The sequence below is a fragment of the Polypterus senegalus genome, chromosome 6 (genome assembly GCF_016835505.1).
Source record: "Polypterus senegalus isolate Bchr_013 chromosome 6, ASM1683550v1, whole genome shotgun sequence".
Classification (NCBI taxonomy): Eukaryota; Metazoa; Chordata; class Cladistia; order Polypteriformes; family Polypteridae; genus Polypterus; species Polypterus senegalus.
The window spans coordinates 94,210,249-94,224,115 of record NC_053159.1 but is presented as its reverse complement, the minus strand read 5'-3'; the positions used below and the strand labels follow the sequence as shown (position 1 = coordinate 94,224,115).

At 41.4% G+C, this 13,867-nt stretch overlaps 1 protein-coding gene across 1 annotated transcript; it reads right to left on the bottom strand.

The window, feature by feature from the left end:
* Nucleotides 1-1,803: 1,803 nt before the first annotated feature.
* Nucleotides 1,804-13,657, bottom strand: LOC120531274 (tubulin alpha chain). Its single transcript, XM_039756532.1, has 4 exons — nt 13,543-13,657; nt 6,824-7,046; nt 5,991-6,139; nt 1,804-4,570 (listed from the first exon to the last, which is right to left on the bottom strand). The coding sequence occupies exons 1-4, from the start codon at nt 13,543-13,545 to the stop codon at nt 3,596-3,598; spliced, it is 1,350 nt and encodes a 449-aa protein (XP_039612466.1). The 5' UTR covers nt 13,546-13,657; the 3' UTR covers nt 1,804-3,595.
* Nucleotides 13,658-13,867: the final 210 nt, after the last annotated feature.

Sequence of the window (13,867 nt, the reverse complement as noted above, 5' to 3'; positions counted from 1 at the left end):
GAAAGCTGTGTTCTGTGTTTTCGACCTTCACAAACTCTTAGTATCAAATAAGTGGTTACCAGTATAACTGATTGCATCTTCCTATTTTTTTAACCCTTGCATCGTGATCTCAGTATCACAGGGGTAGTAAGAAGGAGCCGCAGAGAAGAGGTGGAGTGTGCAGGCTTTTCTGGAGTGTTTCAAGCTCGGGAAGACACATCCCAATAACAGATGGAGCTGCTACTAGAGATAGGATTCCCATTTATTTTGTATCCAGTTCCATGGAGTTCGGGGCTTAGATAGCACTAAACAATGTGAAATGTATGCTCAAAGTGCGGGCAAGCCATGCTGTTGTCCCACAGTTACTCCAGTGGGCTTTCCAGGAGAAAGTCAGTGGTGAAGGTAGGCAGACTTGGCTCAGGCCTGGGTTGTTCGGTCCGGTGGGCTGACACTGTAGTGTTGCCGCTGATCCGAGTACTGGTTTGGGGGGGGGGCACTGCTGGGATTTAAAATGCTAAGTCCTATGCCAGAGCTGAGTATGAAGGTCAAGGACAACAGCTGTAAGGCACAGTGGACACCCAATTGATTTGTTTGCACATTTATGAAGGAATATAAAGTCAAGACCCACAAGGGGAAACACAGAGTGAAAGATATTTCCTTCATAATGTTTACAATACTTAATCTGTAGGTTTATAGGGTAATCGTTACTTATACAAAATACATTCAAATTCTACCTTGCATGTGCTAATCAAAGATATTTAGTCACATTTAGAGATATAGGATAGTGTAAAGTTTCTGGTTGTGCAAGTGTGTATAAAATACTCATACACTCTAATTCATTTTATTTAAATATAATTATGTATTTCACTTCTTAAGGGACATTGTTATTAAGTGTTATGTGGATCAATTAATGCGTTTTATATTGTATCGGTAAAGCAATAAAAGATAAAAAGAATCAGGCATCGCATATAAGAATGTCGATAAAGGACATCCAAATGCTTAGGTTGGATTAAACAATCAACTAACGGCTAACTGGACCTAGCCTGATTTGAAAATGAGTTATTGTTACGTGCCCTCAAGACACGTAGGGTGACATTCAGAGTAGTGACGTGTTATTTGATGGGGAACTGTCCAAAAATGTTAGTTGTATGAACATAATGTCAGTGTTAATGGTGATGAGAGAGGGCCTATCGTATCCTTAAGCAAACGTTTCACTCTTACTCTCAGGTCTGTTTGTTTTTTTAATGGTCATATTTATGATCCTAAATCGCTATTTCAAGAACAACTTAGTGAATAGAAGAAGTCAAATTTAATTCCTCGAATGATCCTCACTCGTGTTTAAATGAATGGTGTTATGGTGACCCAATGCCGGCTGAGCTCTCCTTGGTGTGATGTCTGCCTATTTCCTGTGTGTTTGTGTTTCCTCCAGAGGACATTTGTCTTCTTCCTTGGTTCAAACACACTTGCATAAAGTTAAATGTCCTCTCTAAGTCAGGAGGGCTGAGGTGTGTCTGGTACTTGCCTTGCACTTGGTGCTTCCAGTAAAGTCTCTGCTCCTGCTGAGGTAAGGACAAGTGTAAAAAAAAACTCAATGAATGGACAGATGCCTTCTTCTGACAGACTGCTTGGAAAATCCCATCAACCAAATGGGCCTCGTTTCTGAACTGCCGCACTTTCTGTGTCCGTGTCTGTTGAGTAACATTCATTAATGGATATCAAGAGATATGTAGGAAGCTTTCAGTTTGAGGTTACACAACTCTTCTTGTCATGAGCCTTCTCTGTGTTAGAGTAGCCTGACCCCTAAACAAACACTGAGACTGTCACTGAGTTGGGTTTAGTACATTTATTTGTAAAAATAGGGGCTTTGGCCAGTGGCTTCTACAGGTACCACTACATTTACAAAGTATAACATAGTGCTTCCTGCATTACCTGAAAATAGCTTATTTTTACATAAACCTGATTAAAAAAATCCAGAATTTAACATTTCTTCCACTGATATAAGTTATCCTAGAAGTGACAAGAAGAATAAATACCAAAAAGCCTTACCACCATAGAAAAGGGAGATAATGGACACATACTGAAGTCAAAGACACTGTACTGTAGAGGTAGAGACTCGTAGGAGAAGGCAGTTTAATCACCTGCAAAAAATATCATGCTTCCTCCGAAAAACGCTGAAGAGTTGGGAGGAAACGAAATAGAAATGCACGTGGCTTGTAACCTCAGATCAGTCCACTGTGATTGTAACACTCGTCACTTTAGGTGTTCAGCTGCACAGCATAAACCTGCTGTACTTGACTGAAGGTCACTCTGCTCTGGTTTGAAGTGTAACAGATAAGTCACCGGTATCTCGAAAGCTGTACATTTTAGCCTGGTAACTTTGCGTGCGTACCTGCACTAATCTCCAAGTACAATTATGGTATTTGTACCTGCATTTCATGATAATAATGAAAGTGTTAATATTAATAATGAAATTGCACTTTGAAGGGAAACAGTAAATGAAACAGAATTTCATCTGACGCACAACCTGTAAACCCTTCCTTCAAAACTCCATCAGTAATTGGGTCAACAAGAACAGAAACCAAACCCACCACAGCCTCCATCCATCTAGGAGAAGGACTGCCTGTGAAACGTTTCTACACCATCCCGTTAAAATACCCCAGGCTCCTACTGCTCAGTTTGTTAAAAGGCAGCTTAAAAAGGTTTGTGGTTACAACCAGTAAAGACAGGGTGCAAAGGGGGAACAAAATCCTATCTGCACGCTGGCCACAAGCTATAGGCGAGAAAAGGGAAACACTCCTCTGCTTCACCCGAGTCAAGCTTGACAGCAGCTTTATAGACGAATACGCTGTCATTGAGGTTATCTCCCATTTTTGCATGTTTAGAATACAGTGGCCAGATCCACAATAGCGTACACATGGAGAAAAAAGTGGCTTCTGGCCTTATTTTAACCAGGTTAGAGTGAAAATGGTGGGTATCCATGAGGTGCCACATTTACAGTAAATACCAGATACATTTTCCATTGTAATTTTCAGTAGTATTGCACACTTAACGGTTTAGAGTACCAATAAATAGAGGGACCCTGTTTAATGAGACGGTTATTATTTCTTTATTTAATGCTTTAACCTGCTGTCTCTGAGAGGAGGCTGGTGGGATCCTCGTACTTTTTTGTGAGACCAGATTGTGTTTGCTGTTATTACATGATAGTTATGTGTACACTTTGCTCAAAGGTTTGCTGCTTTATTAATCTCCGATGCTTCAATTAAAAGGTATTGCCTCTGAAAACTAAACGATGCTTAAGTGGCCAGTTAAAACTTGCTGTCATCTTGTCACTCTCAATGAAATATGACTGTCTCAATGCTTGTAAGTCATTAAACAGCAGGACAATTAAATGTCACTGTATCTGTGTGGACGTCTGGACACTTTCACGCATCAGTTGTGGGCCATTTCTAGTCTTGTATCTGGCTAAGAGTTAGGACATTTGAATTAGAGACATAATCAGAAATGGGCAGTATTTCCATTTACTGTACAATGGAATTCATGGTGAAAGTTGGAATAAGAACATTGACCAGTTTTGAAACTTGGCAGAGATGCTGGCAGTGTATTTCTTAATGATATCTTAAAATTCTTCTCCTTCTTCCTCTCCCTCAAAGGAGTCAATGCCAACTTCTTCGTAGTCCTTCTCCAAAGCAGCCATGTCTTCACGAGCTTCTGAGAACTCTCCTTCCTCCATTCCCTCTCCAACGTACCAGTGAACGAAGGCTCTCTTGGCGTACATGAGATCAAACTTGTGATCCAGACGGGCCCAGGCCTCTGCAATGGCAGTAGTGTTACTCAACATACACACTGCCCTCTGTACCTTTGCCAGGTCACCACCAGGGACTACTGTAGGGGGCTGGTAGTTGATACCAACCTTAAAGCCTGTGGGACACCAGTCTACAAACTGGATGCTCCTTTTGGTCTTGATAGCAGCAATGGCCACATTGACATCTTTGGGCACCACATCACCACGATACAGCAGGCAGCAGGCCATGTACTTACCATGGCGTGGGTCACATTTTACCATCTGGTTGGCTGGCTCAAAGCAGGAATTTGTGATCTCAGCCACAGAGAGCTGCTCATGGTAGGCTTTCTCAGCAGAGATGACTGGAGCGTAGGTGGCCAGAGGGAAGTGAATACGGGGATAAGGCACCAGATTGGTCTGGAACTCTGTGAGGTCAACATTGAGGGCACCATCAAAACGGAGGGAGGCTGTAATGGAGGAGACAATTTGGCTGATTAGACGGTTCAGGTTTGTGTAGGTAGGGCGCTCAATGTCCAGGTTCCTGCGGCAGATGTCATATATGGCTTCATTGTCCACCATAAATGCACAGTCGGAATGCTCCAGGGTTGTGTGAGTGGTCAAAATAGAGTTATAGGGTTCAACAACAGCTGTGGAGACCTGAGGAGCAGGATAGATGGAGAACTCCAGCTTTGACTTCTTACCAAAGTCAACAGAAAGACGTTCCATCAACAAGGAGGTGAAGCCAGAGCCAGTGCCACCTCCAAAACTGTGGAAAACCAAGAAACCTTGAAGACCTGTGCACTGGTCAGCCTGAAAGAAACAAACAAACTGTGATTACCACCAACAAAATATCAAAAAATAGACCAATTCATGCTTGGAAGAACCTTGTTTATTATGAGACTATTACCCAACTTATTCTTAGAGATGTCAGCAGTTCCTAATGAGATGCCTTAACTGAAATCTGTCACCACATGGCATGCTGGTATGTTGCAACGGGAGAAAGCCACTTTACTCCTGAGGTCACTGTGTGATGTTTTCTAACTGAACTTATAATCAAAGCCACGTTCGTCTATGACAAAATGAGTTTAGACTATACATGTCCAAAGAGGAAGTGCACTACACATTAAGATTTTTTGAACTCGTTAAAAAGCTCAGCTTGATATTAAGAGTGATGCTTTACTTAATTACCCATCATGTCCACATCCCTATTCAACATTCTTGTGGAGTTGCCCAGGCAGGCTCTCCATGAGTTCAAATAAATGTTTCTCAACATATTCCTTAACACAAGTGCAATGTTGAAGGTTCTAATGTGGTTGGGACTTCAAGTAATACTCATCTTGCCTCTTTTAAGGGTTGATTTAACATTGATGCATAAACGTATTCAAGTTGAATAAAAGTAAATATAAATCATTCTTTGTTCATTTTTTTTAACATCTAGAACTTTAATATATACAATTACTACCAACCCTCTTAATCCATTTCAGGTTCTAGGTGAAAGGTATGATCCACCCCTGGAGAGTACCCAGTGCATCCCTGGGCAGCACGCTTACACAAACAGCCAGTCTCACTCACACTGGGCCAATTTAGAGTTGCCACTTCCCTTACAGTAACATGCATGTCTTTAAAATGTGGGAGGAAAACCAGCATATCTGGAGAAAACTCCATGAAGACATGGTGAGCATTCACAAACTAAACACAGACAGTGGCCAGGCTACGATGCAAATCCAGGACACCGAAGTTGTTAGGCAGTGACACTAACCACAGCACCATTGTGCCACCCAAATTAGAAAGTGCTTTCTACATATACGTATGAATCATTTATTGATTAACTGTGCTATATTTACAAAGTACAAATGAAGGCCCCGTTTGGAGAGATAGTGTACATAGCTTTCAGAATTTGCTGCACATTTGTGCTTTGTTTCATAAACTGCAAATCATCATCAACTAATTGGAATTACGAACAAACATTTTAAAAGTTATATACATCTTGCATTGTAACCAACAAAAAATAAACCCAAGTGTTGCCATTTTTGTGTAAAAACTAGATTCCTATCTTATGTGCCATAAATAAGTGCATTTGTAGAACAAAAGGCAGTTTTTGACCTAATGCACTTTGATGTGCAACCTAAAGACCACTGTTGTTTGAAATAACTGTACATTAGGTTCCAGGTCTACCATGGAAAAAAATGGGGATTAACAAAGACAAACAGGAGAGAAAGAAAATGCTCACCAGTTTGCGGATCCTGTCCAGCACTGGGTCAATGATTTCCTTGCCAATGGTGTAGTGCCCACGGGCATAGTTATTTGCTGCATCTTCTTTGCCATTTATAAGCTGCTCAGGGTGAAACAACTGGCGGTAGGTTCCTGTGCGGACCTCATCTGCAAAAAGATGGATGTGATTATCGTAAAGAGTATTAAACTGGAGTTGAATTCAAAGCACTGGCCTGAACAGACATTGCTAGCAAATTCAGTCTGTTTTTCCGTTTTGCTAAAACAACAGTTTACAACCCATGTGCTGTGCTATATAAAACTCACCAGCTCTGTTTTAAAAAACATGACGTATTATAATAATAGGATTATATATTGTATCTCTAACCAACATTCTGTGGCATCTCACCAGCAACACTGGCAGAGCCAATCTTCAGAATTTCACCTTTCCATTCATTTTCTGGCACAGGAAGAGCCTGAGGCTGTCTTGGCAGGACAAGGGTCATGTCAACAACAAAATTTAGATGAGGTGCCAGTTTACCAGATGGGTATATTCACTTGTGTCCGGCCAGTTTACAGAAGCCAATGTTATCTAATGTGTTTTTGGAATAAGGGATTATTTGAAAGACCAGCAATATATTACTGGAGTTGTAAGGCAGCAGCTCTTGCCACCCACAAATCTCTAATATTAATAACATCCTCTAGTGTAACTCCTTGTTAAAGGCCACTGAGACCAATACTTCTATTGTGACTAAATGTAAACCGGGGATTACTCAATAGATTACTCAATGGTGCACTGTTTTGGTGAGTTCAAGTGGCTTTGAAGAAAGAATGTTGGCCAGATTCTGTACATACCAATCACGGTGGGCTCCAGGTCCACAAACACAGCTCTTGGCACATGTTTCCCAGCTCCTGTCTCACTGAAGAAGGTAGTAAAAGAGTCATCTCCGCCACCAACGGTTTTGTCACTTGGCATCTGCCCATCAGGCTGGATCCCATGCTCCAGACAGTACAGCTCCCAGCAGGCATTGCCCATCTGGACTCCAGCTTGGCCAACATGAATGGAGATACACTCACGCTACGTCAAAAGAGAAAGACAAATGAGAATATATGCAGCAGAGAAGCACTTTTGAGAGATATTAAAATGAAGTGTGTTCACTAATTTGGCACCCTAGTTCATGTATTTGACATAATTGACAACTTGAATAAAAGCAACTCTGAAAGCAAGTTTATTTCCAAATAATAGTTTCTCAGTTAATACGTTAAATATCTGAAATCTTTGGCGTGTTGTTTTTTACTACTCCAACATGAAGCGTGATCATTCACCTAAAAACTAATGCATCAATGTCTGCAAATGTAAGAGACATTTCTGCCAATATTTTCTTAACAAGTAAAAGAAGTTATCTTAGTATGGTTTATATTTGTACTTTAAACAGGTGGCACTTTCAACACACAATTTTACTTGTCTCCAGAATCTTTTCTTTTATTCTCAGTAACCTGCACAACCCGTTTATTCATTTTACATTCCAGGTCGTTCCTTTATTGTGTGGAGGACAGCCAAGGTGTGTGCTGGCACGATCGTGTGCAAAACAGGAAAAAAGGATGTGCCAGCCCATTACCGGCTTCAGCTGCTCACACCCTAAGCAAATTTAGAGTAATCACTTAGAGATAAGTGTATATCATTGCAATGTGGAAGGAAATTGGAGTACCCAGAAAAAAACACATGCAACAGGCCCCCTGAAATGGTGAGGCAGCAATACTAATAACTGGAATTCCAGTCCCTCAATCCACTTTCTAAAACTGCAACACTAGAAACAAGGCAGGAGCCAATCTTAGATGGGACACTACCCCATTGCAAGGCACAATGACGCACTCCACATACCAAGCAACCTAGCATGCGAATCCTTGAAAAGAGAGGAAGCTGAACAAACTCTACAGAAACTGTATATCTCTCCTATATAGTAAACAGGCAGGAGTTTGTGCTCGGGTCCCTTGAGCAATAATACTAACTGCTGCACTAACAAGCTGCCCGTTGTATTCTAGCCATTCCCAAATGTGAAACCTCCAACCCTCCCGGGAAGAAAAATTCAGCTGGACCCCACCAACAGGACAGCCAGTTTTAGCAGCTGCCGTATCAAAGGCGAAAGAGGCCGAAAAGAAAGGGTGTCAAACCTGGCCCTGCCTGTCAGATTTCCTCACTGAAGGCAAAGGGTCACTCTTCTATTTTTAAGAAATGGACCATCGAGCATTGGAGCTCAAGTTACTGGAGCTTATTGCCTAGTTTGGGTAGGGACTTGCAATCCTATTTTTGTGAGGCCACATGTGAGAGTGAGTAAGCAGGTGTCACTGTCTGTTCAGGTCCTCAAAAATAAAGCTCAGTGCACCTTAATTGAAGGCAAGGGTTGTTCCATGTTGAAATCATTAAAAGACACATGTCACATGCACAGGCTCAGTTCTGCAGGTCTTAACAACATTGCGATGGTCATAAGAGTGGAGTCATAAATTAAAAAGTATTGAGAGCAAAGATGGTGTCGCCGTCCTTGACGCTCTCACATCCTCGGTTACTGGGAATGAGGGAGAGGTGAGGACCTTATATTTGGAAGCACTGTCCTGCACATATACAGTATACTAACAAATAATGATTTGTAAATGAACACCCATTCTATACAAAATTTGGTTTATTTTGATTTTGTCTGGTATCCACCTTAAGAATGTGTGTTTATTCTGACCCAACAGGTATGTTTAATAGACTAATCAAATAATTTTTCCTTGTCACGGCGGATGGTGTACGTTGTATTCTTCAGACAAAAACCTTATTGGTACTGAAATATCTTTACACAGATTGCCAGTAAAGATGGTAAGGTATGTAAGCCTATCCATCCTTTCATTTTTTAACTTACTATATGCACTACGATGCTGATGACAACATCTCATGCAAAGCAGGAACCGATCTTAGACAGACCATTTAGAGCATGCGCTCACATTCAGTTTTCCATAGGCCTAATATGTCACGCTGTGTCTGCAGGGGTTTCCTTTGATTCTTCTCCCACGTCCTCATAGACATGCAGGTTTGGTAAACTGAGAATTGACCACTATATGCATGAGTAGGCCCCACAATGGTCAAGCCATTTACATGCCTTGTGTCCAGCGATATCAGAATAGGCCACAGCTCTTTGTAACCCTGACTTAGATTATGTTATGTTCTATTCACATGTTTATGTATGTGGTGTACATATATAAAACGTGAACTAATTGAACGTGTGTGTGTGAAAATGTTTCATACTCTTCAAATATACTTGTACGGTGATATGTTTTACACATAAAAAGAATCATTTTATTGGTTTTGTGAATAAACAAAGCTTTCAGGAATTATAATTTGTTTACACAGTCACTAGTACTGCAGATGCCTTTTAAAGTTCCAAAGTAGCAAAAAGCACATTTTGGCTATCCTTCCATTTTGTGAACCAAAAAACAGATATGGAAGAGCCTTTCATGAAACAGGGGAAACAATGCAGGAAGTAGCCCTAGTGCCAGGCCACTGCAGTGATTGAATTTGTGATGCCAGTCAACTTTGGGATGTGGTAGGGCACTAGAGTACATCTAAAAAACGAACCGTGACACGGACCAGTCGTCCAAACTCCACACGTGTAAAGCCTGTGTTGCCGGAGCTGCAAGGCTGTGGCACAATCACCATTGTTCTGTCCAAAACTGCACCAGAAGTCCAGCTGTTACTGCACAACTAATGCTGGAATGGAAGTGCATGAGATTGGTTTCTTTATGGACAGTTAATGTAACACATATTCTGTGGACCTTGCACCTTACTGAGATCTTTCATGTGTACAAGCTAGAGTGCAAACACACATCTTGTCCGCTGCTTTAGTGCTCTTTGCCCAGACCAAGCCTCAGTATTGGCAAACTGCAGCCCTGTGGCGACATTCACAGCCAGGGCTATCTCTGCACACACACAGCAGCCTGACTGGCACCACTCCAGCGGTGACCTTGCAGGTTGCCAGCTGTCCTCATACTTGATGTTCTCAAGCTGCAGCTTCCATGGCAGGCTACAGAATCAGATGTACTTTATAATTAAAGGACTGTTTTAATTGTCCAATGTCTATAAAGATCTCAATTCTGAAATATAGCATTCCAGGAAACCACACTTTGTACCACTAGTTATAAATGTGATACAGCTTGGGATCATCTCGCTTTCTTAAAAGAAATTGGAAGCTGCTCCCAATCACCGCCCAGGAGGCAGCAACCACCATCCTTATTTTTGTAGTATCTCCATATTCAATAGTAATATTGTCACCTGATTGCACTTAAGGTGTCTGCGGTAGTGCTAATATACATCCCTGCTTCCCATATTGTGGACTTTGCATCCTAGAAAACAAGTTTGATCAGGGCAATCCTGCCCTTTAATGCAAAATAAATATACTATATGTGGGTAAACATTAGGTACTCAAAAGACAGAAGCCTCCATTTCGCAAATTTTTCTGAGTGAAGAGTCACTATGGGAGCATCTCCTGCAGTGCCATATGGGAAAAGCAAGCATTCAGTGTACACAGGGCCTCCTCCTAAATAGGTTAAGTCTGGGTGTGTCGCAGTTGCAGGCAAGCCAGAGAGTCTATAAAATGAAGACGTGGTTAAAAATGCAAAAATGTGCTTGCCCATCCTTACATGTCTCACTGTGACAAGCTCTGCACGAAGTGTTGTAAATACTGCCCAGCGGCAAACCGAATTTCTCAGCTAATGAATTATTGATGGAGTGCAACAGGGCAAAAATGCCACGTGAGCTCTTATTTGTGTATGTTAAATGACTGAATGCAATCTGCTTCTATTTATGTGAAAACAGGAAGGACGGCTTCTCTTTTTGCTAATTCCCTGCCTGCTACAGCGGCAGAACCAACAGAACTGAAAGCAAGCAAATGTACAGTATGTGTAGCAAAATATCAAGTGTGGTAGAAACCAAACTGTTCAGTCTTATAGAAGCACCGTTCAGTGACAGCATGACAGCCAATTTTAGTGCTTAAGCACAGAAGACTAGGTGTTCACACAATACAAATTGTGCACAGATATAATTGTTCTTTCAGAGCTATGATCAGCAGGACTTTTATGAAACAGAGTGAGCTTGAGGGCCTTTTTTACATGTCATTCATTACCCACTGAATGGCACACGGATGACCTACACACACAGCAGAGGCAGGAAGTCTGACCGCGCCTTCAGGAGCGACACTGATAATACTCTTACAAAGTACAGATTGCAGACGTGTCATGCACAAGTGCAACAATTTCACCTTCAGCTTGATTATAATATAAAGGTCTCTGGTTAACATTTACAAGTCTACTGGTGTCATTCACATGTCTACAAGAACACTGCAGACAGTCTGACCTTCCCTTTTTTTTCCTTCAGCACTGACAACTGCTGCTAAACATGTAAGAATATCTAAATCAGTTCAAAAATTGGCAATCAGATTGGCTGAGAATGCTGAAATTCTAAAAACATTGATCCAACAGTAGTGGCGGAGGACAGACATGAATAGAGAAAAAAAGAAAAAGCTCCATCCAATCCACACCTGCTTCACCCCACAGCCAAGGGATTACCGCAGCTCATGTCTAAGTGTTCACATTACTGAAAAACTAGTTGTGCATTCTACGTGTATCTTTGTGGGACCCCTTTACATTCATCCTACTATGCTACATTCTCAGATGTGCAAAAAAGCACACAGTGTAAAGTTTAATGTATCTGTAAAGTGGGAGGTACATTCAACTACAAGCAGCAGAGAAACAATCAGTTGTTGTTTTACGGTACTCTGCTATGTGCATTAGTCTATAAAATTTTGTACATCCCTTTGTGCCAAATTGAAATTTGCTTTCATGGAAAGCCTGACTATCAGTTTTTACTAAAATAAAGCTCTCAGATACTGGACAGTATTTATTTAAATACATTTATTGTTCAATGACGCTGTGATGGTCAAAGTGGGTTCGCAACTTGAACATGTGTGGTGTGTGCCCGAGCACAGTAACAGGATCCCACTTTAGCCCTGTTGTCAACCTACATATAGTCACAGTGCTCAGTATTTTAGTTTTCATTTTTCTATTTTCTTTAACTAAACAGATTGGACTGCTTGTGTATTTTATTATTTTCTTGCAGAATAAGCAGTAGCACACACATGCACAAATATACACAGACACACACATATATACTAAATTGCTTCATATGTGTGTATCCTGTCTTTGATACACAGAGTACATACTGCAAACATTTGTCACTAGTTCCATTGTTGTATTAATGCATTTCTACACATAACCATCCTCCTATGTGTAAAACTGCTTAATCAAATGCTGACCACTAAGAACGTCTTGGGTGCAAGCAAACACAAACAACCTAACTGGGTCAACTGCACAAATCTCTGGTGTGGGGTTACAAACTGGGGCTGTAAAGAACTGCTAAACACTGGAGTAACACCCTTTTCTGAAGACGCTTAATCCAGTTTTCGGTTGCTGGGCCCCAAAGTCTATATGTCTCCACTGGGAATAAGATGGAAACCAACCCTGGAAGAATCACTAGTCCCATTGTAGGGTTCACTCACACGTAGTGTAACAAGCAACACCAGGAGTACACACTGATTCAGAGGAGGGCTGGAATCAAACACACTTTCCAGTATTTGTGAGGGGACGATACGGGGAGAGAGAAGAGTAAGTTTCATTTAAAGATATGCCTGTCATCCTGTTCAGGGAGGGTTCCTGCTTTGTCCCTGTTGCTAGTTTTTTGCTACCTGCATTCATAAAGTTTATACCCACCCATCCATCAACTTTCCAAATGTTAACTTTTATATTACATAGTCTCAGGAGTCTGGGACTATTAAATTCAATGTATTATATACTGATGTGGCCATAAGATGCCTTAGAATGCTGCATATGTTTACACTATAAAACCACTATATATACATATAAATACACACTTTTTAATAGTTACGCATTATTTTTTTCTGTTGTGTATTTTTAAGACTCCCTGACATGGTAGTATAAAGTAAATTAAAAACTGTAATGCAAAATAAAACAAATCTTGAAGAACGAAACCTTGGTAACAACTGGTCTGGCTTTCCGTCCAGGGTGGCTGCCACTTTTGCCACGACAATGGGCTCTGACTATGCGCCCTCCTAAAGTTGGCACATGTGTGCCGCTTCACCTGTGAACATTCTTGTTAAAAGCTGGCAGTAACTATTACTCGACATTGATGTGAAGTGCGAAGTTACGTGGAAATTCAGTCAGCATAATTCGTTCCCACCTAATTCTGAAAGAAACATTTGTTACAGCAAGATACAACGGCTGATTTTAGGAATTCTTAGCTGGTCCGTTCATCAGCCGAAATCATTATGATACAAAATAAAAGCAAGGCAACACGTTTTGCGAATCTGAGTTCTGTGTGATGTGGTCTATTAAACAGAGGGTCTATCCACGTCAAATACAGCGGCGTTTTAACTACATTAACTAGCATTGTTTAGCTTAAATACTACCTATTAATATGTTTATATCCTTTTGCTGACTCCTTATAAAAAGAAAAACATCCAACTTACCATGTTGCTTTAACTGAGTTGTGTCCACAGCAGTGAAATATTGAGAAATAAGGCAGCGAACAGCTCTCACCACGAACCAGTCAAGAGGTCCCTGTGAGCGCGTCTCCGAGGCACACCGCCCCGCCCCGCGCCTAAAACATCCCGCTGAGGGGTGTGGCCGGGGGCGTGGCACAACAAGCTGTGTCCGCCTTCCACTCTGAAACACCTTGGTGTCGCCGGCTGTCACCGCCATCAGGACAGAAGCTTTCACGCTGCTGGGCTGTGTCGGAAAACTGCAGCCCAAGACTTCTGGAGTCTGGAGTACCCCATCACTGACATGTTTCGT

Bases quoted from the DNA above. Each gene is read 5' to 3' on its own strand.
- LOC120531274 (XM_039756532.1), bottom strand. The intron at 6,140-6,823 runs GTATGTACAGAA...ATCTTTTTGCAG, and splicing joins CCTGGAGCCCACCGTGATTG to ATGAGGTCCGCACAGGAACC. The intron at 4,571-5,990 runs GTGAGCATTTTC...TGTTTCTTTCAG, and splicing joins TGGACAGGATCCGCAAACTG to GCTGACCAGTGCACAGGTCT.